The sequence below is a fragment of the Aspergillus uvarum genome (genome assembly GCF_003184745.1).
Source record: "Aspergillus uvarum CBS 121591 unplaced genomic scaffold BO82scaffold_66, whole genome shotgun sequence".
Taxonomy (NCBI): Eukaryota; Fungi; Ascomycota; class Eurotiomycetes; order Eurotiales; family Aspergillaceae; genus Aspergillus; species Aspergillus uvarum.
The window spans coordinates 183,344-209,206 of record NW_020291363.1 but is presented as its reverse complement, the minus strand read 5'-3'; the positions used below and the strand labels follow the sequence as shown (position 1 = coordinate 209,206).

General features: G+C 54.6%; 12 protein-coding genes across 12 annotated transcripts; 6 read left to right on the top strand and 6 right to left on the bottom strand.

Annotated features, from left to right (window-relative positions):
• Positions 1-151: 151 nt before the first annotated feature.
• On the bottom strand, positions 152-1,474 carry BO82DRAFT_358142 (NAD-dependent epimerase/dehydratase family protein). Its single transcript, XM_025636205.1, has one exon. The coding sequence runs from the start codon at positions 1,315-1,317 to the stop codon at positions 343-345; it is 975 nt and encodes a 324-aa protein (XP_025487835.1). The 5' UTR covers positions 1,318-1,474; the 3' UTR covers positions 152-342.
• Positions 1,475-2,151: 677 nt separating this feature from the next.
• BO82DRAFT_358140 (aromatic alcohol reductase) lies at positions 2,152-3,531 on the top strand. Its single transcript, XM_025636204.1, has 2 exons — positions 2,152-2,752; positions 2,800-3,531. Exons 1-2 carry the CDS (start codon positions 2,280-2,282, stop codon positions 3,263-3,265), a joined length of 939 nt encoding a protein of 312 aa, XP_025487834.1. The 5' UTR covers positions 2,152-2,279; the 3' UTR covers positions 3,266-3,531.
• Positions 3,532-3,981: 450 nt separating this feature from the next.
• On the top strand, positions 3,982-5,207 carry BO82DRAFT_423430 (SGNH/GDSL hydrolase family protein; the record flags this gene model as incomplete). Its single annotated transcript, XM_025640244.1, has 3 exons — positions 3,982-4,383; positions 4,431-4,596; positions 4,651-5,207. 3 exons carry the CDS (start codon positions 3,982-3,984, stop codon positions 4,974-4,976), a joined length of 894 nt encoding a protein of 297 aa, XP_025487833.1. The 3' UTR covers positions 4,977-5,207.
• A 158-nt stretch (positions 5,208-5,365) lies between these two features.
• Positions 5,366-6,274, top strand: BO82DRAFT_358137 (DUF1993 domain-containing protein). Its single transcript, XM_025636203.1, has one exon. It carries the CDS (start codon positions 5,395-5,397, stop codon positions 5,905-5,907), a length of 513 nt encoding a protein of 170 aa, XP_025487832.1. The 5' UTR covers positions 5,366-5,394; the 3' UTR covers positions 5,908-6,274.
• An 810-nt stretch (positions 6,275-7,084) lies between these two features.
• BO82DRAFT_358135 (uncharacterized protein) lies at positions 7,085-10,245 on the bottom strand. Its single transcript, XM_025636202.1, has 3 exons — positions 7,928-10,245; positions 7,646-7,864; positions 7,085-7,586 (listed from the first exon to the last, which is right to left on the bottom strand). The coding sequence occupies exons 1-3, from the start codon at positions 10,173-10,175 to the stop codon at positions 7,516-7,518; spliced, it is 2,538 nt and encodes an 845-aa protein (XP_025487831.1). The 5' UTR covers positions 10,176-10,245; the 3' UTR covers positions 7,085-7,515.
• Positions 10,246-11,049: 804 nt separating this feature from the next.
• BO82DRAFT_177229 (uncharacterized protein) lies at positions 11,050-13,508 on the top strand. The gene is made up of 4 exons (XM_025630390.1): positions 11,050-11,654; positions 11,702-11,903; positions 11,970-12,383; positions 12,443-13,508. Exons 1-4 carry the CDS (start codon positions 11,139-11,141, stop codon positions 13,441-13,443), a joined length of 2,133 nt encoding a protein of 710 aa, XP_025487830.1. The 5' UTR covers positions 11,050-11,138; the 3' UTR covers positions 13,444-13,508.
• Positions 13,509-13,573: 65 nt separating this feature from the next.
• Positions 13,574-14,764, bottom strand: BO82DRAFT_368389 (asparaginase ahrA; the record flags this gene model as incomplete). The annotated part of the gene is made up of 2 exons (XM_025637118.1): positions 13,574-14,544; positions 14,596-14,764. 2 exons carry the CDS (start codon positions 14,762-14,764, stop codon positions 13,574-13,576), a joined length of 1,140 nt encoding a protein of 379 aa, XP_025487829.1.
• A 1,222-nt stretch (positions 14,765-15,986) lies between these two features.
• BO82DRAFT_435730 (CocE/NonD family hydrolase) lies at positions 15,987-17,895 on the bottom strand (the record flags this gene model as incomplete). The annotated part of the gene is made up of 2 exons (XM_025641054.1): positions 15,987-16,215; positions 16,267-17,895. 2 exons carry the CDS (start codon positions 17,893-17,895, stop codon positions 16,078-16,080), a joined length of 1,767 nt encoding a protein of 588 aa, XP_025487828.1. The 3' UTR covers positions 15,987-16,077.
• A 102-nt stretch (positions 17,896-17,997) lies between these two features.
• BO82DRAFT_423426 (Clavaminate synthase-like protein) lies at positions 17,998-19,573 on the top strand (the record flags this gene model as incomplete). The annotated part of the gene is made up of 4 exons (XM_025640243.1): positions 17,998-18,638; positions 18,698-18,901; positions 18,971-19,393; positions 19,444-19,573. Exons 1-4 carry the CDS (start codon positions 18,358-18,360, stop codon positions 19,571-19,573), a joined length of 1,038 nt encoding a protein of 345 aa, XP_025487827.1. The 5' UTR covers positions 17,998-18,357.
• Positions 19,574-20,153: 580 nt separating this feature from the next.
• BO82DRAFT_423424 (putative MFS transporter) lies at positions 20,154-22,036 on the top strand (the record flags this gene model as incomplete). Its single annotated transcript, XM_025640242.1, has 6 exons — positions 20,154-20,310; positions 20,365-20,421; positions 20,471-20,594; positions 20,666-20,864; positions 20,929-21,315; positions 21,368-22,036. 6 exons carry the CDS (start codon positions 20,154-20,156, stop codon positions 22,034-22,036), a joined length of 1,593 nt encoding a protein of 530 aa, XP_025487826.1.
• An 87-nt stretch (positions 22,037-22,123) lies between these two features.
• Positions 22,124-23,708, bottom strand: BO82DRAFT_358132 (hydroxymethylglutaryl-CoA lyase). Its single transcript, XM_025636201.1, has 2 exons — positions 23,178-23,708; positions 22,124-23,120 (listed from the first exon to the last, which is right to left on the bottom strand). Exons 1-2 carry the CDS (start codon positions 23,612-23,614, stop codon positions 22,520-22,522), a joined length of 1,038 nt encoding a protein of 345 aa, XP_025487825.1. The 5' UTR covers positions 23,615-23,708; the 3' UTR covers positions 22,124-22,519.
• An 898-nt stretch (positions 23,709-24,606) lies between these two features.
• BO82DRAFT_358130 (uncharacterized protein) lies at positions 24,607-25,115 on the bottom strand. The gene has a single exon (XM_025636200.1). The coding sequence runs from the start codon at positions 24,912-24,914 to the stop codon at positions 24,621-24,623; it is 294 nt and encodes a 97-aa protein (XP_025487824.1). The 5' UTR covers positions 24,915-25,115; the 3' UTR covers positions 24,607-24,620.
• Between the last annotated feature and the right edge of the window lie 748 nt (positions 25,116-25,863).

Here is a 25,863-nt window from a genome sequence, read left to right as displayed (position 1 = left end):
ACCACCACCACCACCACGAAGCCAAAAGACTGACAGGATATAATTACGAGACGTCCTTGGAATGTGGCCGCAGAGCGTATACAGCAGTTGGGAAAGCTATAAGAACCAAGTATAGAGTTTCGGCGGGTCGAGAGCATGGCCCTTTGTCTCTGTATCAGCTTTCTGAGCACAAGCCTGCGATATATATTTCTCGCCTGCTGTAACTACTATACTCATACCACATGCATGCCATGGAACGTTCAGTACTGTTCAAAAGTTGCCGTCCTGTCTTCATGGTCGCTAGTAATGAGAATTACGTACAAAGATCTACAGGCGAGAATGAATCGCATCAACCTCATCGAGTCACTCCTTCTCGTCATGTATCCATCCCAAGATCTTCTTTGCCTTTTCTGTGGCGAAGAGGGACTGATTCCCTGACAGCTCGCCCCGGATCTCTGCGTCGGGGTAGTACTTCTGGGCCAGGTCCTTGGACGAAGTATCCTGCGTAGTCGTCGGGGCGACGATGTTGAAGACCTCACATCCCTTCAGGTTGTCACTCTTCTCCACAGCCAACAGGCATGCTCTCGCGGTCGCCTGCGGACTGACCCAACCCCACAGACTCTTCACGGCTGCAGTATCCCAATTATCCTTGTGTCCCTGCTGTGCCTCAGCCCGTGATGACACAGCATGTATCCGCATGCAGGCGATGTTCATCCCAGGGAACCACCGAGTAAAAGCACGGGCCTGCAGCTCGGCTTCGTCCTTGGCGAGCGCGTAAGCGTCCGTCGGGCGGGATTCGGCCTCTTCATCGACGGGGAAGTAGTCGAACGTCAGGGGTCGGTTGGCATATTCCAGGCCGATCGCATTGACCGAGGAGGCGTAACACACGCGCTTGATTCCCAGTTCGGCGGCGGCGCGAAACCCATTGAAGGCGGAATTGACATTGTTGTTGTGAACGAGATCGTCGCCCTTGTCGACGGGGTCGGGAATCGCGGCCAGATGAATGACGGCGTCGCAGCCCTGGAAGGCCTTGAGCGTGGCCTGGTAGTCGTTGGCCGTATCCGCCGTCTTCATCTCCGAGTTGGGAGTGCCATCGTATTCCGTATCGGTGCGATCGACCTGGACGGTGGAATGGCCGGCTTTCGAAGCCGCCTTGACGACCTCACGTCCGACCGTGCCACGAGCACCGGTGATAGCGACTCTCATGTCGAACGGCCTCGTGTGGGAGAAGTTTCGTACGGTTCGTGCGGAAGATAAGCGGCGAGGAGGGGTGATTCGAGCGAAGATGGGAGGATTCAAAGCGGTTCGGATGGAATGGAGGGAGATTTGGCCATGCATGGGAGGAGGCGGTGGTTTTGAGGCTTCAATGATGGTGAGGGGCCATCAGGGAGGCTCATAATCATAACTCGATTTCATGACGCGAGAATGATGGTAGCTGGTAGCGAGGAGGGATGGATGAGAAACAGAACAATGCAATGCATGACGACAAGATGACTGTGGAGTTCTGGAGTTCTGGAGTTCTGGAATTCTGGGCTTTCTTATCTTATCGTGAGCGGTGAGCATGAAGCTGACATCATGGCTGAGTCATTTCTCTACACAATTACTCAGCATGCTCATCTGTCATCTAAGTTAGCGTTATTCCCAGCATAAGTTAACTTGTCCACTTCTTGTCTTTTCGGGGTTCGAAAAATGAGGTCCTTGTTTACAGTTCACGGTTTATTGATAGATGCTAGATGAATTTACTTACTCTCAGGCTATCGCGCATTCGTCAGACCACAATGCCTTTCCCCAGCGAGCCAGCGATAATGAGCGGAGGAATCGTTTTCCACCGGCAATGAGCGAGGGTCGGGATCGGAAGCGGAGCATCAAGTGGTCTCCAAAATCACAATTCATAGTATCCATGCTATCTATGCTATCTATGCTATCTATGCTATATGCTATGCTGCGATGCGATAGCAGACCAAGCACCTTATAACGAGGAACAGGCCATGGCATCTCAAAGGTCAGCACTAAATCGCGCCGGGCAGGCGATACGGGCTGACCACTCGTAAAGCCTCCCCGATTAGTGATCCGGGATCTGCTTCTGCTTACACAGATTAGTGATCTTACAGCACCCCATGGGTATACAACGAAGTTTCGGTATATATAGATCCAGAATGAGACTCGTGATGGTCCAGATCAACAACAATCTCCCCTACACATTTCTTTGGTCTCGCGGACAATTTGATCGATACCAATTGCGTCACCAATTGCATCACCATGAGCGAACAGGGTTACAAAAATATCATCCTCGTCGGGGTATGTCCGCCGAGCTGATACATAGAATCCTCGCTAATCAATTATCCCAGGGAGGTGGCTCACTGGGAAGCGTTCTGCTCAAGTCGCTACTGTCCGAGCCAACGTTTAAAGTCAGCGTTCTCACCAGAGAGTCGTCCAAGGCTCGCGCCAGTCTTCCCTCCACCGCCAACATCATCACCATCCCGGATTCTTACCCTCAGGAAGACCTGGTCAAGGCCTTCCAAGGCCAAGATGCGGTTGTCAATGCGATTACAAGTTTCTCGGTCGCCGAGCAGCTGAAGTTCATCGACGCCGCCGTCACCGCGGGCGTCAAGCGGTTTGTGCCATCGGAATACGGGTTGGATAACAACACCCCCGCTGCACAGGAACTCTCCCCAGTCTTCAAGGACAAAGGACAAGTGCAAGCGTACCTCCGATCGAAAGAGGCCAATGGTCTAACATGGACGGCCATTGCTTGTGGCATGTGGATTGGCTGGTTCGTACCCCAATTCATCTATCAAGATTCGTTGCTAATGAAGGCAGGTCCCTGCGCAACAATTTCCTCGGTCTGGATTACCCCAACCGAACCATGACTCTGACCGATGATGGCACCGGCAAGTTCTCGACGACGACCCTGGACAACACCGCCCTCACGTTGAACCGCATCCTGCTGAACCCCAGCTCCACCGCCAACCAGATCATCTTCACCAGTGACTTCGCCACCTCCCAAAAGGAGCTCGTGGAGACCATTGAGCGTCTGACCGGGGAGCAATGGCAGCGCAAGTCTATCAACACCAAGGAGCTGATCCCTACCCTGAAAGCTGCCTGGGAGCAGGGTGATGCTTTTGCTGGATACGGGTTGATCAACATCGGGTTCACACAGGGCGAATACAGCGGGCACTTCGAACCTGTGCGGCCAGTGCGCAACAAGGAACTCGGATTGCCGGAGAAGCACTTGGAAGAAGTGGTCAAGGAGGCGCTCGCTGAGGTCGGACATCCAGGATTCTGATCGCGCTGAGCAAGCTCGTGATTCGAGGGACTGTGACAATATCTGGCGTTTCAATATATCGTCGGGAGCTTCACCCTTACATACACATGTCAAGCCTATAAGATAGACCTTGCCGTGCGGAAATTGCAACAAGTTTACGAACTACTTCAAATTGTTTGCTGGACGTTCTTCTCTTAAATCTCAAATGCAAGTACCAGATTTACATATTCAGGCTCACTCTAGTAGAGTTGCACCCGAAAAGTGTGGGCAGGGGCCGGCCCTAATGCAGCACAGTACCGTTGAAGGCCTACCTGATTCTCGACCACTACTATACCTACTGCAGGTATAAAAGCCTAACGTCAGACAATTGCCAAGCCCGTGGTGACTTAGACACGGAACATCTGTATTTCTCATGCAGTGTAAACTTTGCCGCCGCGGGAGCTTACTCCGAACATGCAAAAGCTCCGTTGCCAATGGGGGATAGTGCCAGGAAACTGAAATGAATCTGAAGTATTCCCCCTGCCAGACAACATTGATTGGCCCAGTGCGACTGCCATTTAACCTCTGGGTCCAGCATGACTATGGGATAGATGCATTTGACCGTATCCCTGTTCTGTCTATATCTAGCAATCTCTACCCCACCGATCATCGCTCCCTTTGGATGGAGATCTATGCCTCGACAGTTACTCGATGGTGATTGATCAGGGTCCTCGGGGTAGTCGATCCTGTCTGACAAGATGAAAACACTATATGGCTTTGCTGGGGCAAGCTTGGCCCTCGCCTGGTCAGCCGCTGCTACGACCAAGTACGTGATCAGTTTCGGAGATTCATACACGTCCACCACCTTTAATATCACCGGCACCAAGCCCTCCGCTGCGAACCCGCTCGGAAACCCTCCCTATCCGGGGTGGACCGCATCTGGAGGGTCCAACTGGATCTCCGACATCGTTGCCAAATACAACAACTCCCTTCTCCTGAGCTACAATCTCGCGTATGGAGGAGCTACTGTCAATGCTTCACTCGTGGCGCCATATCTTCCGACGGTATACTCCATCATTGATCAGGTAGCCGAATATCAGGAGTACTTATCCCCACCACCGTCATGGGCACCATGGAATGCGAAGAACACTCTGTTTGCAGTGTGGATGTAAGGCTGCCCTTGCTGGGTTGAATTATCGATGCCAAGAAAGAATCCCATGCTGACCATACCAGAGGCGTTAACGATGTAGCAGGATCCTGGTACCAAACCAGCGCCGCCACCTTGGAAAGGGAGATTTTGGATCAGCTTTTCGAACAGCTTGAACTTGTCTATCAAGGTGGCGCCCGTAACTTTGCCCTCTTGACTGTTCCTCGTATGCTATCCACTTCCTGGCTCTGGAGCTCCTCTCTGACCATCTGATGTACAGCGATTGAACGCACGCCGAACATCATGCAAGGGTCGGATCCGGATTACACGATTCCTCGCTTGAAAGCTGCCATTGAGCACTGGAACACAATCCTCGTCGAGAAAGCTGAGGCACTCACTCAAACGCATCCCGACGCCATCGTCAAGGTCGTGGACACACAGCCGGTTTTTAACAGTATCCTAGACAACGGCGGAGCGGCGGCGGAGTGCTGGAATTCCGACGGCGTCACTTGTCTATGGTTCAACGACTTTCACCCGGGGATTGTGATCCAGGATGCTGTGGCTCAAGCGGTCGCAGCTGCGTGGAAGGGGAGCTTCTTCACCTAGTACTTGAGTCGACTGCCTTGAACCATGGTTTGGGGTTTCATGCTCGGGTGTCAATCGCACCATGGCAATACATGTCCGTGATCACAACCATGGGCGCGCTTACTCGGTTTGACCCTTGTGAGACACCGGATTAGTAATGAAAGCATGGACAAATTTTGAACCTACTCAGGATGCAGATCTTTGTTGATTTGTCAGACTTGAATGCAGGCATTTAGTTACTCGTAGCTGGTGAGGCAATCTGGGATAGAATTCCGTGGAAGCCCCGATTACTAATGGCCCCACCCCCTTTCCCTTCCCCACATTGATAACAAAGCGATAACTATAAAGCCACCAACTATAACACGAAGCATGAACCAAGCAATCAGCTTCAGATCAAATCACACCATCTCCTCCCAATAACATTTCATTCCTTGCAACCATGTCTTCCACCGTGTACACCATCACCATCCCGACCTTCATCAATGGTCTCCAGACGCTCTCCCACATTCTCAAGAAAGGCGAGGAGCATGCCACTGAGAAGGGCATCGGTCTTGATACCCTCCTCAACGCCCGTCTCTATGAGGACATGAAGCCCCTCTCCTTCCAAATCTTTGTCACCGTACTCAACATCCGCAAGACCATTGCCCGCACCCAGCTCGTGGACCCCCCAGCTCCTCTGCCCGAGCCCAAAACCTACCAGGACCTCTACACCAGCATCGACGCCGCCCTCGCCGAGATCCAGCAGCTCACCCCCGCGGGCTTTGTCGGCAAGGAGCAGACGGCGTTCAAGGCGCCCCTGGGCGACCACGAGATCGAGTTCACTCCGGAGTCCTACGCCCTCAACTTCGGGCTGCCCAATGTCTATTTCCACATCACGACGGCGTACGCCATCCTACGAGCCCAGGGTGTGCCCCTTGGCAAGTTGGACTTCCTGAAGAATTTCCTTTCCTGAATGTTTGGGATCGATTGCGGGTGCTTGTTGAGTGGTTTCCGGGGTTGATCCCCGCAGCAGAAAAGAGGTGTATATATGAAGCAAAATGAAGTCTGATCGGTATTCCATGTAATATAGTTGTCAAGTAACCCTACAAGTGTAAATGTATGTGCGCATCCGAACCGCTGCCCATTTCCAGTTCCTAAGGCTTCTCGGACCCAGGTCCTCCCGGGGGTGGCTGTTGGCCGGGCATTCCTGCACCCATTCCTGGCATCGGGGGCATCTGGCCCTGAAGCATGGCTTGCTGCCACATGGCTGGGTTCATATTCTGCCACATTTGCGCCATTTGCTGGGGTGGCGGTTGCGGCTGCTGCGGCTGCTGCGGCTGCTGCGGCGGTTGCCCGTATCCGAAGCCTGCCTGCATTTGCGGCGGTGCTGTCTGGGGCCATCCCTGAGGGAACGCCGGAGGGTATCCAGGTAGTTGAGACGGATAGCCGGGAAAGCTCGGAGGGGCTGTTGCTTGGGGTGCAGGACTGGTTTCTTGCAATGCAGTAGTGCCGCTGTTGAATAGCGACACAGGCGTGGGCGACGAGCTCAGCGTGAGGGACTGGGATAAGGAAGCTGGTGAGAGTAGTCCAGGCGTCGGGGTTTCGGGGTTGGACGAGGACATCTTCTTGCTCGAGGAGAAGATATCCGCTCCGTCATCAAAGTCCGAGTGGTCGTCCTCGTCATCCGTGAAGTTCATCTTCTTGCCGTCCAGTTCCCTCGCTCGGACACCCCGTCGCTGCGCCAGTCGGTCTTGATCCACCTTGTAGAGCTTCCTCAGATACTGCATGAACTCAAGGTAGGCCTTGGACACCGTCTCGAGATGCGTGACGCTAAGCCTGACCTCTGCGGTCGGGTCGATGATCTTCTCGTGACTGCCGCCTCCAGCCTCGAATTCCGCCAGGGCCAAAGCCGTCTGGCACGCATTGCGGATCTGTCGTCCGTTCCAGCGCATTTTCTTGTGCGTCTTCCAGTACTTCTCTACCATTGCCAGGATGGCGTCCCGATCAACCGTAATGTTTCGCTTCTTTTCCGTGAATCGCTGCTGTATGAGCCTCATGTTCAGCAAGAAAATCTCTCTGGTGGCTGGCAACGTCAACTGGGGGTAGTGAAGACTGATATGGATACGGGATCCGAACGCCTCATCAAAGTCCCCGATGCGGTTGGTAGTGAGGAAGAGGATTCCAGCATAGTATTCGAGCACTCGCAGGAAGACTGAAAACTGAGTCAATGACCTCGAGTCTTGCTCAAAGCTCGCGGGGGTTCGAAACATACCAGACACTAGGCCATTTCGCTTGAAGTCCTGAGGCGTTCGCTTAGCCAAGAACACGTCCGCCTCGTCCAACAACAGGATACAGCCCCATCGATGAGCCAAGGCAAAGTTCGTTTCGAGAGCATGCTCGACGCTCTCAGCTGTGGTGCCCAGGTCACCTGGAATGCGTGTCAGTTGGCCGCTTGAGCTAGGCCCTGGGAACAGGAGAGCTTACCGCAGGTGATCTGGAAAAGGGGCTTTTCAAAGAGCTCGGCCACACCCTCTGTATCAACGGTCAATTCATCTCTAAATCATCACAGCCGTAAAGGGGCTCAATACGCACCTGCCGTTGTGGTCTTGCCCACCCCGGGAGCACCGTGGAGGAGGATAATGAGTCCCTTGCCTAAACATCCAACAATCAGCATCGATACTAGCGGCATTTAACCTCCCATCCAGACTTACCTTTTCCGCGCACAATATCGACTTGCTCATTCGCAGCGGTGGGTGACTCCTTGTCCCGATAATGTTGTGCGACCAGAGACAGCAACATCTTCTTGTGGCCTTCCTCCAGCACTAGCTGATCGAATGCCGTTTCTCGAACCTGCGGTTTGCCTTGGTCCTCGCCCTGGCTCTCCACGCGGATGCCTCGGATGTAGCTGAGATGGGTGAGGTCGAGCTTTTCTGTAATAGGAGATTCACATTAGAAATGACACTTGACAAAATCCGGACACGGCTCTGACGTACCCCATTTGCGACTTCGCAGGCTGAAGCCGAACACTCGATAACTCATGATCACAAAATCATCGTCTGAAAGAGCGTCGTCGGAAGATCGCGAACTCTTTACCCGGGGGTAAATGGCAGCAGAGGGCTGCTGGGACAGCTCCTCCGGAATCAGACTGTTACGATAGTGTTCGTTCCGCTTCTGCTCGGCATAGAGGTCTTTGTGCACGCGTTCTCTGGCGCAGCATGCGGCTGTGCAGTCGGATTCGGAGACATCAGGGACCTCAACGCTGATCAGACTGCGGATCTTTGGCCGCCACACCTTCTCCAGCTCTTCTTCACCACCATCCCCACCGTTGTTGTCGCCAAGCTCGGCGGGCTGCTTGGATTTGTCTTCGCTCTCGAAGGCCTTCTCGAAATCAATCACCACTTGGCCGTCCACTTCATCGCGAGTCTCCAGCGTCAGCCCACTGTAGTGCATGTGCTTCTTGGCCAAGACGTCAATGAACATCTTGCCACGGGCAATGAGTTTCTGCCTAACATCCACAATGCTCGTCAGGTCGCCCGCTCTTGTGCCCGCCAGTCGGATAGGAAAGACACGAAGCGAGGTGATGGCCTTCTCCCCGTCGAACCGTGCGATCCGGAAAGTTTGCAGCACCGGCCCTAGATATTTCCCGTCGAAGTCGATGTGAACGCATTGCAGCATCACTGTGGGCTCATCTTTGCTGGAAGTCTCCCAGTTCCGGTAGGGAGACATGACCTTATGCGGCGAGCTGGTGACGCCGATGATCCGATATGCTTGCTTGCCTACCTGGTCCACAACTTCATCGCCGGGTCGAAAGAGATACCAAACATCCGCAAAGGACACCCGGTGGCACTGCTCGCTGCGGACATAGTCCATCTTGGCTTTGACATCCAAATCGAGAAAGTTGATCAACACCTGCAGCTGCTCAAGTGCGGTTTCTGACGAGGTGAACTCGTCTTTGAGTACCTCACTCACGGGGTTGCCTTGATTTTCCTCGCCTTCTCGGCTTTCTCCTGGTTGGTCTGCGGTGGTTGGAGAGCTGGGGCGAGCTTCTTTCTCCTCCGATCCTGCCATCTCTTCACCCTTTTCAGCCTCGGGCGACTCCGACTTTGCTCCTCGATGCTTCTCCAGAAGCACCTGGTGGATTTGGCGGAGCTGATCCTCAAAGAACACCAGGGCTTTGAACGGCCGAATCATAATCAGGGATTCATCGGCGTCGGTGAAGTTATCCGGTTCCAGCTTTTGAAGAATCTTGAGGATCTGCTGGGAGTTGATGCGAATGCGTTCGGGCATGGGCCCTTGACCGGGGGGGCCGAGCCTCTTCTTTGCTGCAGGGGCTTTTTTCTCTTCTGACACGCTCTTCTTCGTTGTCCACCAGGGGCGGTAATAGGACATGAAGCTAATGACCGGTTCCCCTTCCAGCACATCAATGGCGAAGGTCTCTTTCACTTGATGATAAGGTGAGGAAAAAGAAGCCCACTCCACGCGATTGAGCTGCGCCGTCGGCCACTGCTGGGATTTTACAGACGCATCATCGTCGTCTTCTTCGTTCTCAGTTGATTTGTTGCCCTCCTTGGCCTTGGAATGCTTGGTGGGTTTCTTCTCGGAGAGCAGATTCGGATCCCACTGGCGCACTTGGGCTTCCATCAAGGTCAACCGATCCGTCAACTGGGTGTTCTCCGTCTTGAGGTCCTCCTTCTCCTTCACCATGGTATTGTAGGCGTCGTCCTCGTTCTTGAGCCATTTGAGCTCCGCTTCGACCACCCCCATCATAATCCGCTTGCGCTCATGCACCTGGGCCATGTCGGTGACGATAGGATCGGTTACTCGGCTCATGTAGTAGGATTTGCTGCTCTGGTCGGAGTAGGTCTCTGGTCGGAACATGTCCCACTCGTACAGCCAAGGTCGACTCCACGAAGCACCACCCATCCCACTACTTGGTCCCATCGCTCGCTCCGCCATCATCTTCCGTTGCACCCGCTCGTTCTCCAACTGCTCTTGTATCATTTGTATCTGCTGGTGCAGGTCGGCAACCTGGATTGTGGGTTCTCCTTCATGCTTCGCTGATACTGCCTGCGAGGCGTCTATACAAGGTTCGCCATGTGGCGACACATTCGAGCTCCCGGAAGACACATCGCTGGTCGCTGTATGGCTGCCTCCACTGCCATCAATTGAGTCGAGTGCTGCAGTGGGACTTGCACAGCGCTGTAGCAGATCCACTCCGCTTGGGCTTTCGACGACCGCCATGATGCAACTGGAGCGGCTGACGTGGCTGTCTCAGTCCGCTATTAGTGGGGGATGCTGGCAAAAATAATTTGGAAGAACCAGTGGTTGCGGCTAGATGGGAGCATGGGTAGTTTAAATTGAAGACGCAGTGCAGAGGATAAGGTGAGGGTTAGCGAGCAAGCGGACTGAGCGCAATCGCCCCCATCTTTGTGCTTCCCGTTTGGCCTCTAGTGCTTACGAGGCTATTCCTCACAGCCGCATCCACCAATATCCACATGTCCAGATGACAACCACGTTTTGACAAAAGAGAATTAATCAGCGGGACCACAACAGCCCGAGTCGATACCAAATCATTTCAGTTCTCTGGCATCTCATCTGCCTGCCGGTTAGTGTGATGCTGTCCGTGCAGATGGGTTCTTTCGGTGGTGAATGGGAATGGGCGGGGCCAACTAGGGCAAGGCTGGATGCACTGCACTCAACTTGCCAGACACGCTAATGCAGGTTGGCCAATTTACACGCCATTCACACATCTTGGAACAATTGTCACGCCAATCACTGTTTCCCACGCTGCCACCTGAGCCCCTCCAGCCCGTATTCATTCCGCATCTTCTGATCCTGCAATTCCGCGGGGGTGTATCTCCAGTCACCTGGCGGCATCGGTTACTCAAAAGTGAGCCCAGTTTGCTTTGGGAACATAATCCCCGCCTGCCTTTGTCTAAAATACCCAGCCCAAGAGTCAAGGTTAGGTTCATTCATTGGCCGGTGGCCCGTCTTGACAGCTGCTTGGAACGAAGGCTGGGGCTAAAGATGTCCCCCGCTGCGAGCGAGCCTCCCACTACCTCCCGCCGCAACTTAATTTCAAGCACATTCCAATCTGTCCGCAGAAGTCTGACATAATTCTCACCATAATTATCACTCGAAAACCGAGAGACGAGACCCTGTCTGGAGAGCGCAAGCCAGCTACAAGGTCTTTGGGGTCTAGCCATGGGTGCACCAGGCCAAACCCCCACCCGAACCGCCTCGGTGGACTTCATCGACCACCACCTGCCCCAAATCAACCCGGTCTTCGACCATCCCGGCATCAGGTATGACTGTAACGAGGGACAGTATGTCTCCCCAACCGCCATCTCCACTAGTCCGATCGAGGACAACATCATCCCGCCGCGACCGGCTCTCCCGCAAGTCGACGCGATGAGATTCTGGTCGGACATCTTTCCGGACTGTATGGACGAGTTGAAGAAGAAGCAACCCGAGGCTGGGTCCTTGATCACCAAAGGGTGTAGTATCCGCAGCCAATCCGACTGGGAGGGAGTGCGAAGCCAACTTGACAAGGCACAGAGCCATTATGAGGTGCCGAAGCGGACCACTGCGAAGGCGTTGTTCAAAAAGGTCTATCGCAAAGCGGCGAATCACACGGAGCAAGCGAAGATGGTGAGCAAGCTACTCGCTCAAGTGGAATATATTTCCCCGTTCATTGCCACCATCGACATCCTGCTGGATGTAAGTAGTCCCGTCTTGTGGTTGGTTCAGACACTGATTGCGTACAGGCAGCAGCAATGGCTTCTAAAGTGCGCGAGAAGGTGACTACGGCGTTCGAGCCTGAGGCGTTGGAAGACGACTTTGAGAGTATCGAGTTCTTCATGGCGACGTTTCCTAGAGACAGAAAGATCCGGAAGACGTCGATCGTCTTAGTGGTCGCAATATTCCAGGCGATCGAGAATGCTATCGCGTTCTTCTTAAGCCACGAGTGTATGAGTTTCTATGGATATCCAGGTTGACTAGACTACTCGATCACTAACCTTCACATATCTTTAGTCTCGCGTACCTGGCGCAGTCTAGCGCAGGGCAGTGAGTACCAGGACAAGCTCCTGGGCAGCATTGATGTGATCCAGAAGCACAGCTCTAAGCTGGCAAATCAGGCGCGTAAGGCAGAGATGCACAGTACGCGCGTGGCGCTGGAGGACTTGATCCGGGGTAAGGAGGTCACGGCAGCAGTCACTCTCGCTAATTCGGACAAGTTGGACGAGGCGAAGAAAGACCGCCAGCGCCTGGCAGACCAGCAGATGACCCGGATGCTCAATCATTTGAACGGGCTGTTTCAGGTGGCAGAGGAACGAGAGAAGCAATGGGAGGAGAGAGAGAGGAAGAGGGAGGAGCGGGAGAGACGGAGAGAAGAGATGGCAAGAAGACAGTCTGACGAGACGAACCATCTCCTCGAGCACCTTTGGGGTAGGTTAATTTAGTCAACAGTGCGACGGGTACAGTACCGTTAACCAAGATATCTCCAGATGAATTGAGGAAGCGCAACACCCCAAGTCCCCAGTCTCTGGCACAACCCGTTGCCTGTTCGCCGTGGATGCCGCCAACCACCCAAGTGCCCTTCTATCCTAACTTCCTCGCAGTGCCTCAATTCCCCCCTGGCACCTGGTTGCCAGCCCCGCAGCCCATGGCTCCTTCTTCACCAGCCACTCCTGAACCACCCCCTCTAACAGTCACCGTGGCCGACCTCCTGGCTATGCTCTATGTGACCGCCTCCGAAACCGAAGACGTGGCCCACATCCTATCTCATCGCGCGCGCATTGCACCCGCCTCGCGACGACGCGCAGAGTCAGCTCTTACAACGGGTGAATTCCGGCGATGGCTGACATACCCCGCATCTCGCGAGCTTCTCATCGAGGGAGACGCCGAGTCCGAGGGCTACGAGGTCTCCGCTGTCTCTCTCCTATCCGCCTTGATCTACGCAGTGCTGGAAAGTCAACCAGGACACCTGCGCCTAACCTGGTTCTGCTCCCTTCACGAAGCCGATCAGCACGGCAACACCGCAGTTGGAAGAGGGGTAACCAAAGCCTTTCTCGCCCAGCTGTTGCGGCAGCATACTTTCGACCAGGACACCCTGCAAGAAAGCGAAACCTACCTCCACGACCCACGGAACCTCAGCACCGACGGGCTGTGCAAGCTGTTCGCCTGGCTGGTTCGCAAACTCCCGAAGGAAATCAAAGTCATCGTCATCGTGGATGAGATCGGATGGTATGAGACAGACGAGCACGAACGAGACATGCTTCGCGTGCTGAAAACGCTATTGGGGTTATCTCGCGAAAAGTCAGTCGCGTGTCAGGTCAAGGTTCTGGCCACGAGCGCGGAGGTGACAGATACGTTCCATAACGCGTTCCGAGACGATGATGACTGTTTGCTAGACTTTGATGCGCTGGAGGAAGCGGACGATATCGGGGAAATGGAGCTTGATACGGATTTAATGCGCGGGCACGATACCAGTGAGGAGGAGGATTAATTGCTGCCAGAGGTTGAACAGGCATTGAGGTAGTGACCATGGGCACTAATTTGAGTCTATCATAAGATTATATACAGTCATTGAACTCGTCTCCAGCGAGGCCATCTCATCATCATCATTCAACACCAGTCTAAGCGTTCGTGCCCAAGGCAAACACATCCGCAATCTCGGTCAGGTTCTTGCCCTCGGCCAGCAAGAGGCCCAACAAGACGCGCGACTTCTGAGGGTTCAAGTACCCACTGGCGATATGCGTGGCGGTGTCGCTGCTGACATCCGACAGCGGGACCTCGCCGTTCACCGTGCGCATGCTCTGCACCACGGGGATCTCCAGTCGGTTTATGACATCCTCAATGGCGGCGTTGAAGGAGGTGGTGACGCCTCCCGCTCCGGCACCGGCAATCACAATACCCTTGGCACCACTCTCGACGGCATTGTACAGCGTATCGTTGTGCATATCCTCATAGGAGAAGAGAATGTCCACGCGGGGGATCTCAGTGACTTCGGCAATGTCAAAGGGCACCTTGCCGGTGGGGGTGACGGGCGGGTAGAAGAAGAAGGGGTTGTTGGAGATCATCTCGCCCAGGAAGCCCATCTCCATGGCCTTGAAGGTGTCCATGGTGTTGGCGTTGGTCTTGGTGACATAGTACGCGGAGGCGATGCGGTCGTTCATCACAACCATGGCGCCGCGGTCACGGGATTTGGGGGAGGCGGCCACCGTGACAGCCTCGAGCAGGTTGAAGGGTCCATCGGCCGAGATGGCCGTCGAGGGACGCATGGCTCCAACGATAACCACGGGCTTGCCGCAGTTGACCGTCGCGTCCATAAAGAAGGCCGACTCCTCCAGCGTGTCGGTGCCGTGGGTGATTACCGCACCCGCCATGGTCGGGTCGTCGCACACCATCCGGGTGATGTCCTTCGACAGGGAGATCAGAATATCTGAGGTGATGTCCTCGCTGCCAACGTTGGCAACCTGCACGCCAGCCACGTTGGCCACGTCGAGCATGGATGGTACGGCGTCAATGAGGGTCAACACGCCCACAGCCCCAGAGGTGTATCCGGTGGTGGCGGTCGAGCTCGAGTCAGAGCCGGCGATGGTTCCTCCTGCAGCGTTGTTAGATATCGTAGGATATGAGACAGAAGAATGTGGCTTACCCGTAGCGAAGATGGTCACATTGGGCAAGGAAGCGTTGATCTGAGTGAAATTCAAGCCATTGGAGTTGGTGAAGACATATGTCGTGCTGTTGCTGTCACGAGCATGGAGGAGAGGCGAAGCCGACGCCAGGGTCGCCAACGCGGAGAGCACAACAGACTTGATGGCCATGATTCTTGTGGAATGTAGATGATCGTTATGAAGAAAGCAGGTTATCAGCGAGACTTGCATGCATTTTATACTTGCCTCTGCTGTTCATCTTGGCATCATCGCAGGTTATCATTTTTGAGTCTATCTTGGCAATTATCTAAGTGCATGCTTCCTTCTTGAGTCTATCCAGCTTGGCAGTTCAATCTCGCTTGGCGGTTATCTAAGATCAACCAAACAATCGGCCAATAGCTTCACTATCGCAGCGTGGGGCTGGCTGGGTGCTTTTTGGAGCAGTTGGAGGAGTTGGAGAAACCGAACCCGATGTCGGGTTCCGTTGCGTGGGGACCTTGAGGTGCCAGTACTGCCAGTGCAAAGCGTCCAAACGGTCGGAGAAGGCCGGATGGGCAAAGAGCTGATAAGCTGATAAGGGTCTTATCAGTCCGACATCGAGAGCCAATCCATACATCTGGGTCACCTCAATGGATCAAGATATTAAGGTTACTGGCATGCATTTGTCAAGGCCTCTTGAACAAGCTCTATCTCGCTGTTCCATATCTGCGTGTTTCTATACTCTTGGATTCTTCCATTCTCTGTCCCACTTTGACATAGCTGCTCAATCTACTGGCTCTCGTGGAGAGATATATTTTGGTCCGGGGCACCCGCTGCCTTGGTGCACGGTCAGCCACTGCTTGATAAAGACTTTCCGGGATGATTTTACTCAAGCAGAGCTGTCACGCCCGATGTACACACTGTTGAAAATACAAATAGAAAGAAGCTTCGATCCGATAAGGGCATCATTGAGAGATCCGGCACATGCCGAGAGGGTACTCGCCAACGCGCGGGTGTAACGCTCGTCACGGTCGTGATCGATGGTGATTACAACTTAGATAGTGAGTACTGAGAATCAACATGAAGGGTGGCCTGAGACACTTAGTCAAGACTCTCTTCAGTATGTTTAGAGTCATTCTAGGGTCGTCTTCCACTGCACTAATGAGGTAGAGTGAGGAAGCGGGATTGTGGCCTCAGGCATACAGACGATCAAAAATCAATCACATGATGCCAGCGCGACACCGAGCAAACATGCAAACATGCAAACATGAAAAAACCAGCAAACAAACAAACAAAAGGTTCAACTTGACAGGTCAGCGACTCCAACACTCCAACACTCGAACACTCGGAGCGTCTACAACATTCTGCCAGCAGTTTCATCATACAACCCGGCCCCGGCAGGTTGAAACAATCCATTGCGTTCACTATGTTCTATACTCATGCTCCTGCTCCTGCTCCTGCTCATGCTCAACTACTTGTTCCTCACACGAAGACCTTCCCTCCCCTCAAATAAAAGGCAGAATCACCGAGCTGGGATAGTCGCCCCCGCAATGCACATAATGCTTGCCGCGATTCAACTCCTCCTCGGGCCGCGGCTTCGACCACGTCTTGTACTCGGCAATGCTGGGATATTGCCCCGACACCTGCTCCGATGTTAGCTCTGTCCTTCAACTGGAGCAATCAGAATCACCTACCTGAATGCTGACCGACTCTCCCGCATCGAAATCAACCCCCATGGCCCAGATCCCGATCTCCAACCTGACAATCTCGCCCGGCGGAACCTTGTCCTGCTTGTTATGGGGGTGGAACGGAAATTGCGAATGGATACTCTTGGCTGGATCAAATGCGCGATGCGAAGCTCGAAGAATGCCTGTCGATCCGAGGTGCAGATTGAGGCTTGCCTGATCCTTGGTCGGAATCTCCTCGATCGACTGCACCGGGGTCGCGTGGATGGGAAAGTTGAGGTGCATCAGTGGTTTACCCTTGCGGTCGAGCTTGCGGAGGATGACGAACACGGTGAAATCGTCGCGGTCCTCGCAGGACATATACAGGATAGCTTTTGGAAGGCCGATCAACCGAGCGGGCTGATCGAAGGTATGGGTGAAGGCAAGGAGGCTGTTGACCTGATCGGAGTCATACGAGAGCTTCTCGTACTGCGTCACTGGGGCGGCGCTTAGTCGGTTTTCGGACAGGAAAAACTCGCGATACTCGGTGGATGGGACGGGGAAATCCGGAAGCTCGATATCGTCAATGGCCTCGCGGTCGCCGAACTGCAGAGCAGACCATCGCACTTTGGGCGTCTTCTCCCAATCATTGGGGATGCCTTTGAGGTAGCGATCAAAATACTGGAAGAGCTCGTCCAGAGAGTTGGGGGAGCTGTACAGCTCGTACCACTCTTGCTTGCTGCCCCATCGGATCCATTTCTGGTCGTGCGGCAGCTCGAGCCATGCGCGCACGGAACCCATCGTGTGGATGGAACTCACGTCCGAGCCTCGGATGTAGACTGGACACTGAACGCGGGTCAGGTCTGCCCGCTTGTCCTCCCAGAACGGACTCGATGTAGAGCAGCGCCGGTACATCTCCTCGAAGTCCTCGATTCCAGAATTCTCGTGCCCCCGCACGATCGCACCGGTGATGAGGTCGAAGTTGCTCATGGAGAACCAGCCGCCCCGGCAGAACTGCTCACGGAAGATGTCGCCGGAGCCTTCCCATGGGGCGATCGCTTTGAGAGATGGGGGCTGCTGAGCCGCGATAAACCATTGCGAGATAGCCAGAGCTGAATTGCCCGCCATGCCAATGGAACCGTTGCACCAGTCCATCTTGGCTAGGGCCTCCACTACATCGTACCCATCTTCCGCATCCTGGGAGCCCATCACGCAGATCATGCCGTCGCTGTTGCCCGCTCCCCGCGTGTCGACGCTGACTATGGCATAGCCGCGCGGACACCAGGTCTGTGGATCAAGGCCCTCGAACTTCTCGAGACCACTGAGGTCCGATCGAGGCACGCAGCAATTCCACGTGCACATAGGCAGCATGTCGAGTGCACTGTATTTCTTGCCGTAGAACGACCAGCTCAAGATGGCTGGGACTGGCTCCGTGGTGTCGGCTGGACGGTAGATGTCCGCGTACAAACGACAGCCATCGCGCACCACGATTTCGACATCATGGTCAACCCGGATCGGGCTTTTCAAAGGCTTTGCGTTGAACCCGTTCCAACCGGTGGGGAGGATCTCGGTCTTGCCGGGTTGTGGGCTGATATAGCCATTCTCCCCATCTTGGGGCTGCTTGATGCGTTTGTAGGCGGATTGGACGGGAGGTGGCATTGTAAACGAGCGGTTCAGGCTGTGCTGTTCTTGTGGGAGTGACGTACGAGCGGATGGAGCGATGAGCTTGGTCAATCATGGTCTCGTATATATATCACGTTGAAAGATCGGGGAGGTGTTGCGGATCATCCCCCATCGTACGTACCCCCGCATTACCTCCCTCCTTGGCACAGACCCCCGAGGTTGCTCGGCCAAGCTTCAGGGATGTTCGGAGGCCAAGCGCCCGCGCCTTCAGCGGCCAATGTATGTCCCCCGGCCGAGGATACACCCAAGGCGTGCCCCGAGGCAGCCCCGAGACCACCGAGACAGTGCAAGTCCGCGGAGAGCCTCGGGGCATACGAGATGCTGAGTCTCGGCGCGTTTACTTAAGTGTTCATCTTCTGGCTTCTCGTTTCAAGCACCAAAGCAGCAACTTCAAACCAAGTCCACCTTTCCGAGCATAATTCAACAAGAAAGTCAATCATGTCTACCACTGTCACCGAGATCCAAGAGATTGCCGCTCAGACCAACGAGTCCTTCACCATCAGAGACTTGGTCGATTTCTCCGGCCGCTCCTACGGTGACTGGCGCGATGAGTTCCACCAAAATGGCTGTGCCGTGATAAAGAATGTTATCAGTCCGGAGCGGGCCAAGTATTACTGTGACAAGCAGATCGAGTGGCTAAAAAAGTTCGACCTGGGATTTGACGAGAAGGACGAGAGCACCTGGACCACCGATCATCTCCCGATCAGCTTCAAGGGAGGGTAAGTCTTTGTCTCCGTCTTGTGTAAATGAGTATGCGTCCTAAGAAGCCCTGGCACAGGATGTACTATGCGTACGCCGCCACCCACGAAAAGATGGCATGGGAAGCCCGCACCGAGCCGGCGGTGGTCAAGATCTTTGAGGACTTGTGGGAGACGAAGGAGCTGCTCTGCTCCTTCGACGGCATGAACATCTCCTTACCCCGCCGCAAGGATCTCAACTGGAGCCCGTGGCCGCATTGTGACCAGAACCCCGACCGAAAAGGGTCAGTCCACCTGCTTCCAAGTTCCTGCACATTCGCCTTCCCACACCCCGCAAACTAACCTCCCCGCAGAATGCAAGCCGTCCAAGGCCTGCTCAACTTTGCCCCGAACGGCCCCAAGGACGGAGGTCTGATGCTGATGAAGGGCTCCGCCAAGCTCTTTGACGAGTTCTTTGCGCAGAAGCGCGACCAGTACGACCACGAGGATGCCCCTCCCCCGGAGCTGAAGTATATGGACCTGTTTCTCTTCCACGACCGCGACCTCGAGTGGTTCAAGGAGCGCGGCTGCGAAATGATCAAGGTCAACATGGAGCCCGGGGACTTTGTTCTTTGGGATTCGCGCACTATGCACTACGCCTGCCTGCCGGAAGGCGACCAGATCCGACACGTGCAGTACATCTGCATGACGCCGCGGCGATTCGCCACCCCGCGGGCGCTGGAGCTGAAGAAATTTTGCTTTGAGAATTTCGTTGGTACCACCCACTGGCCACACTGGTAGGTTTCAATGTGCTCTCAATCTGATATGGGGACTGACAGTGTGATAGCAATATCCGACCCGCAGCCGAGAAGCCCATGCGAGATGGCCAGGTGTGCCTCAAAGACCGCACTGAGCCATTCGAGAAGCCGATTATCACGGAGCAGGTGCTGAAATTAGCTGGTGTCAAGGAATATTAGATCGTAATGGTCGAAGTCTTAGAGTACATTTACGCAATACCAGAATGCGATTGAAGTTATGTTGAACATTATCACGTCCGAGTAACGAACATCTTGTAGCCCTTGGGTGTCATCTGTATGCATGCGACATTCTTCGAGTCCCCTCCTCAAACCTGCTCACGACTAAACTTTGAGGTCATGGTGATATCGATGAATGCGTGTGCACGTCTTATGGAAATTGCCCCCTTCGTGCTCATGGACTCTCCGAAACCTTACTGGCGCTCTCGAACGAGAGCTGACAGGCCCGCCACAAAGTTCCCCCGAAGGTCGTCACCCCCAACCTCGGTGCCTCCCGAAACGATGCATACAGAACTGCCGAGCTCCTACACATCGATGAGGTCCCGAGTCCGGGGTAGCATCCCCGCAGAGCCAAGCCAGCTGTCGTCTGGAGTTGCCTAAGCTACTGTCTATACCACTGCACACGGGAAAAATGGTATATAACGACAGAAAAAAGTGAGGGGAGGGGACATCTCATTGACGCTCACAAAATCATACTATCATCTCACCGTCTATAATTCCACCCTCTCAGCAACCGGCCGGCATGGCAGCAGCCAAGACCACCGACAAATCGTGCAGCAGCCACGTCGAGGATATTGAAGAAGGCCAGATGGGCGACAAGCCCGATGCGGTGACGGGAACTGTTAAGCTCACCGAGGGCTCGATTGTGTACATTCCCACTCCCACCGCGGATCCTCAAGGTAGCCACCCCCTACTGTCACCATGATGCGATGTGAAAGGGCTGACCAGGATAGATCCTCTCAATATGCCAAAATGGCAGAAGATGGTGATACTAGTGGTGATCTCAATCTGTGAGTCCGGCCTCATGAGGTCCGTTGATTGTCTGCTGATATCCTCTAGTCTCAACGCTAGGACTGGCCCTTGTGTCTGGGTTTGGCGGTCTATTGGGGTTCTACATCCTCGAGTACAGCGCTGTCGGCAAAGGATACGATGATATCACCCATCTCATGACATATCCTACCCTGTTCATGCAAGTGAAGCATTGCATCTCCATTATAATTATGAAGAGGACCGCTAACACGGGATGCTGCACAGGGGCATTGGCAATCTCATCGGAATGCCCCTGGCAATAGGCGTGGGTCGACGCGTCGTCCTCCTAGGATCGACTGTCATCCTCGTCATCGGAGCAGTTCTCTGTGCCACGGCCAAAGACTTCGAGTGGCACTTATCCTCGCGGATGGTGGTGGGCCTTGCAGCTGGGCAGAGTGAAGCCCTAGTTCCCATGATTACGCAGGTCAGATCCTACCATCGTCGAGTCTGAGCACTTTGCTGACATGAGAGCACAATGGGTCGGATAGGAGATTTTCTTTCTGCACGAGCGGAGCAAGGCCCTCATGGGCCAGATGGCCATCCAGGTGACCCTTACCTCCGTGTGGGTGTTGTGTGCCTCCCCCATCGCAGAGGCAATCACACCGCAATGGTGGTACGGGCTGGGCGCTGCCTTGGCCGGCGTGCTCCTCGTGCTGGCTTTCTGCTTCCTTCCTGAAACCAAGTATGAACGGTCGGCCAGCTCCTACCTGGGCGAGGGAACATCTGAGGATGTCAAGGTGGGAAATCAAACCACAGAAACCTGCACCGAGCGTCCAGCGATGGACTTTGAGACCTACGCACCCCGAACGTGGAAGTCCGATCTCCGACTGTGGGTTGGCAGTCCAGACTGGCCAAAGGTTCTGGAAGTCTTCCGGGTAAGGATGCATTCATTCACACATGGTGAGTTGCCCTAACAATGGTGCATAGCAAACATTCTCTCTCCTCCTCTTCCCCAACGTCCTCTGGGCTCTTCTCCTTAACGGCCTCACCATCGGCGTCAACGTCGCCATCGGCACGACATACAGCACCATCCTCTCGGCAGCCCCGTACAACTGGCCCGACAGCAGCGCCAGCTACGTCAACTGCGGACAGATCATCGTGGCGCTGATTGCCCTCCCACTGCTGGGCCACGGCTCAGACTGGCTGACCCTGTACTTCGCCCAGCGTAACGGGGGCCTCCATGAGCCTGAGACGCGCATCATCCCGTTGATCCTCCCCATCATCGTCGGGGTGCTCACCGCTGTGTTCTACGGCCAAGGCGCCGCCCACCCGTACGAGTATCACTGGTTCGTCTACGCGTGGACCGTCGCCGCGTACTACTTCTGCTTTGTCGGGGCCAACATCGTGGCCATCACCTATCTGCTGGATAGTTACCCGACCCGTGCGGGCCCCCTGCTGGTTATTATTTGTGCATTCCGGGGGATCATCTCCTTTGGCACGAGCTATGGAGTTGCACCGTTCATTGAGCGGAATGGCTACGATGGGACGTTTGGGACGTTTGCGGGGTTGACGGGGGGATTGGGGTTGTTGGGCGTGCCGGTGTTCATCTGGGGCAAGCGCATTCGGCAGTTTACCGGGCGGTTTATTAAGAATTAGAGTTGCGACTTGGGTTTGGTACTGGCCTTGTTATGGTTGAGAAGGCAGTTGCAGAGTAGTCCCGGCCATGTAAGTGAAGCGATAATGCGTGCTTGTTATACACTTCAGTATGAAGAAGATGGATTCTATCTCATCTATCGCGAGGTGTATGTACAATTCTCCAGTCGTGAAAACCACCGTGGCTCCACTTGGATAGTATATACATAAATACTGGCCATGCTGTAGCCGAGCAAGTCACCGTACAAGCCAGCGTGTGGAACGTATAAGTGCTATGTAAGGCGGGTGTCCCACTTGACCAGTACTTCAAACCAGGACTCCGACATCCCGTAGGCGCCATGATTGCTGGGCTGCATGTTTCTGAGAGGAGCTCATTTGACTCGCGCTGTTCGTTCCTACCTGCATGGACATAGACAAGTCTCACTGATGCTTGGGCATTAAAGGACCACTTCACTTCGTATCATCTCACGCGCAGCTCAGCGTGTCTCAGTTCGATCCAGCTCCAATGCAGTTGAGTTCCATCCGCATGGACGGCCAATGCCCATCGTAATGTCGGAGATGGTTGTGCAGTCTCTGCGGCTTGGTCCGAGGTGCAACCTCGTTGACCTTTCCAGCCGCGGCAATAGCACTCTGGGCCGAGTCCAGGTCTGCGAGTTGTTTTGAGATCCAAACCCCCGTGTCCACTAATCTAGCAAGATCAATTCCCGTCTCAACACCGGCATTGTGAAACATGTATGCGACATCCTCCGTCGCGACATTCCCCTTGGCACCCGGAGCGAAAGGACAGCCCCCGAGTCCCGCGACACTGCTGTCGAACACGCGCACGCCGCACGTATACGCCTCCCAGACATTGGCGACTCCGCGACCGTACGTGTCATGGAAATGGCCGGCCAGACGGCTGACCGGAACACCCGCGTCTGTCAGGTACCGGATCAGACTGCGGACCGTTGCGGGCGAGCCTACGCCTAGCGTGTCGCCCAGGCTGACCTCGTAGCAGCCCGCGTCGAGCAGGGCACGAACGCATCGGAGCACAGTCGCCGGAGAGGTCGGACCATCGAAGGGATCGGAGAAGATACAGGATACGTAGCTGGACCTCCAGTCAGTGCCATGCTGGAAAAACTTATTCTCAGCAAGCGCCGCTTACCCTCTCACTGCCAGACCCGCAGCGATGGCGTGGGATGCGACCTCCCTTGCTCTCTCGATCCCCTGCCCGACAGTACAGTTGATGTTGGCGCGACTGAACCCCTCCGTTGCGCTGATGAACGCGGCAACCTCTTTGACGTCCAGCGAACGCGCAATCTCTAATCCCCTGAGATTTGGGACCAAGACCGGCAGTCGCAGGTGCGGATCGCTCGCCAAGCTTCGAATCAAGGAATGCTGCAGGAGGTCGCGACAGTCGGCCAACTGGGGGATCTTCCGGGGCGAGACGACCGATGTTAGTTCTATGCTCTGCAATCCGGCGTGGTGCAGGCGCCAGATTAGGTCCAGCTTGGTGGAGGTGGGGATGTGGGTGGCGATGTTCTGGAGTCCATCGCGGGGTCCGACCTCGACGATTCTCACGGTGGGAGAGGTGGGTGGCATTTTGAGAGGAGTTTCATCGAGTCGTGAGTGGTCGAGATCTCAAGCTGGATGGATTTGATGCATAGCCGTTGCTGGTAAGGTATATAGATAGGATGCACCGGAGGTGTGAACCGAGGTTGAAGGAAGGACCGAGGGTGGGGTGAGGGTTTGGAGGGCGATGCCCTGTAAGGACTCCGTTCGTCTGACTCCGAGGCACATTCCAAGTTCCAAGTTCCAACTCCGTCCGACTCCTTGCGGCATAAGGTATTGATACAGAGAGAATACCGTGCCAAGCGTAAGCTACACCTCTCGATCCAATCTGAAGCAGCAGTTTCGGACCAACAGAAATGACCGAGGAAATGGGTTTACACGGTCGCAGTCAGCCTGACTGTTCGGACCATTTACCAGTTCAATGACGCAATTAACCCCAGTCTACAGTAATCTGCTTACTGCATAGAGACAGTCGACAGAGTTGTACCCCACCACTTCCCCATAGCGCTACATCTAGTGCAGAGTATCAGCCTCAAGCCTTGTTTCACGCCGAGGGGAACTTCTAGAACATGGTCAGTGTACTGCATGTACTGTACATACCTCGGATGATCAGATTCCTAATACGAGTGGGGATGACCGCATACCCCGCGTCATCCAGCACCGCCGTGTCCCTGGTATGCAGCCAGAGTACAGTACACCATCAGCGTCCCGGCGCATGACCAGGAGTCCTTTGTTTTGTCTTATTGAAGCCACTAGTGCAGAGCTCGCCGTGCTGCCCGCGCACCCCGGCGATGGGTCAATCACCTTGGCCGCGGTATGGGGATGACTCTGCTCCGGAGTCATTCAGGCCCGTCACAAATGTGACCGAAGTGATGGAAACTGTCTCAGTGATTCCATACGCGACCAGCACTTGATTGATGCCAATTTGCGTACGGAGTCGTGCCAGCAACTCTGGGACCAGCTCAACCTGGAGGCTACACCGGTGTGCAACCAACAGGGTTTCCTTCTGGCCCCGCATTTACGCCAAAAATTGATCTCAAGATTCCCTGGTCCATCGTGCCGGCCTGGCGTTGTATTGCGGGTGATACCCATGACCGCCACTCGTTGCAGCTCTCGGAGCTACATGCTTGGGTTTGCTGTAGGTGAGACGGACTGAGTGCCAGGTCACGACCACTGCCTTCTTCACACGATGGTGAGGTTCTTGGTCATTGGTTAGTCGGCCTATCGTGTTGGTCCAGAGCGCGGACTTAGTAGGACCGTGGTGGCTGCCATTCCCACATGAACCGGATGAGAGAGCAGAACAACCAAATAAAATCAAATCGGAAGTCATGACCAGATGCATCGGCTGGCACGAACATAATATAGGGCTGCGGGCCCGACGGGGCGGGGAGATCTCCCCCCTATCGGTCCGAGCGGACCCTAGTCAATACCCCGAGCACGCATTTGATCGGGCATTTGCTTTCTTCCGCCCAATCCAAGTGCGGATCAACATGCTTGTTACTTTATAATACACATCGATCTAGAGATGCAGGGAGCCTTGTCGTGGAAGTCGCTAGGACGCCTCGGATTGGATAACTAGAGTCCTGTAGCCGTCCGGGCTGCGACGGTACATCCACAACTGTGTTGGTAGGACGCAATTTCATAGAGATCTCACAATTCATTACTACCGCGCACAGATATCGCTCTTCACCGTTATTATGTAATGGAGAATCTGGTGCTCGAGCCCTCAGCCCCGCTGCTGATATGATAAGGTCCGAAATCGGCTTCAATCGACTGCCGCGCAGGTTGAAATCTGCCGCGAAGCCCTACATTGGCCAGGCCCCTGGCCGTGCTGTCTATTATCTTTCATAAGCCATGGTTTACTTCCCTTCGACACCCAGGCTAATCCGAGAAGTTTCCACCCAATGAGTCCAGGTGGACTAGGCAGCTGACACTACCGCGATCCGTGTCAATGTTGAATAATGTGAAACCGGGGGTTGCGAGTGCCATTCCCCGATGATTGACGGCATGAAATTTTCCGATGGCATTTAAGGACGGCAGTTGACGCTTCTACCTTCACTGGCGATTCTCCAAATCGGCTTAGAGTCATTAATCTACTCACCACGATATCAACGCTTAGCAGCCAGTGCCCCACATCCCCGCAAAATGCGACCATTGTGAAGAGAGGGACAGGGCCCTCAGGGGTCAAAGTGGGGATGCTCATTTGTCAGACTCGTAGCCGCTGGACGAGGGCAAGCCGATACCATTGATGCTCCACTGGGTCCGCAAAGGATTCAGAG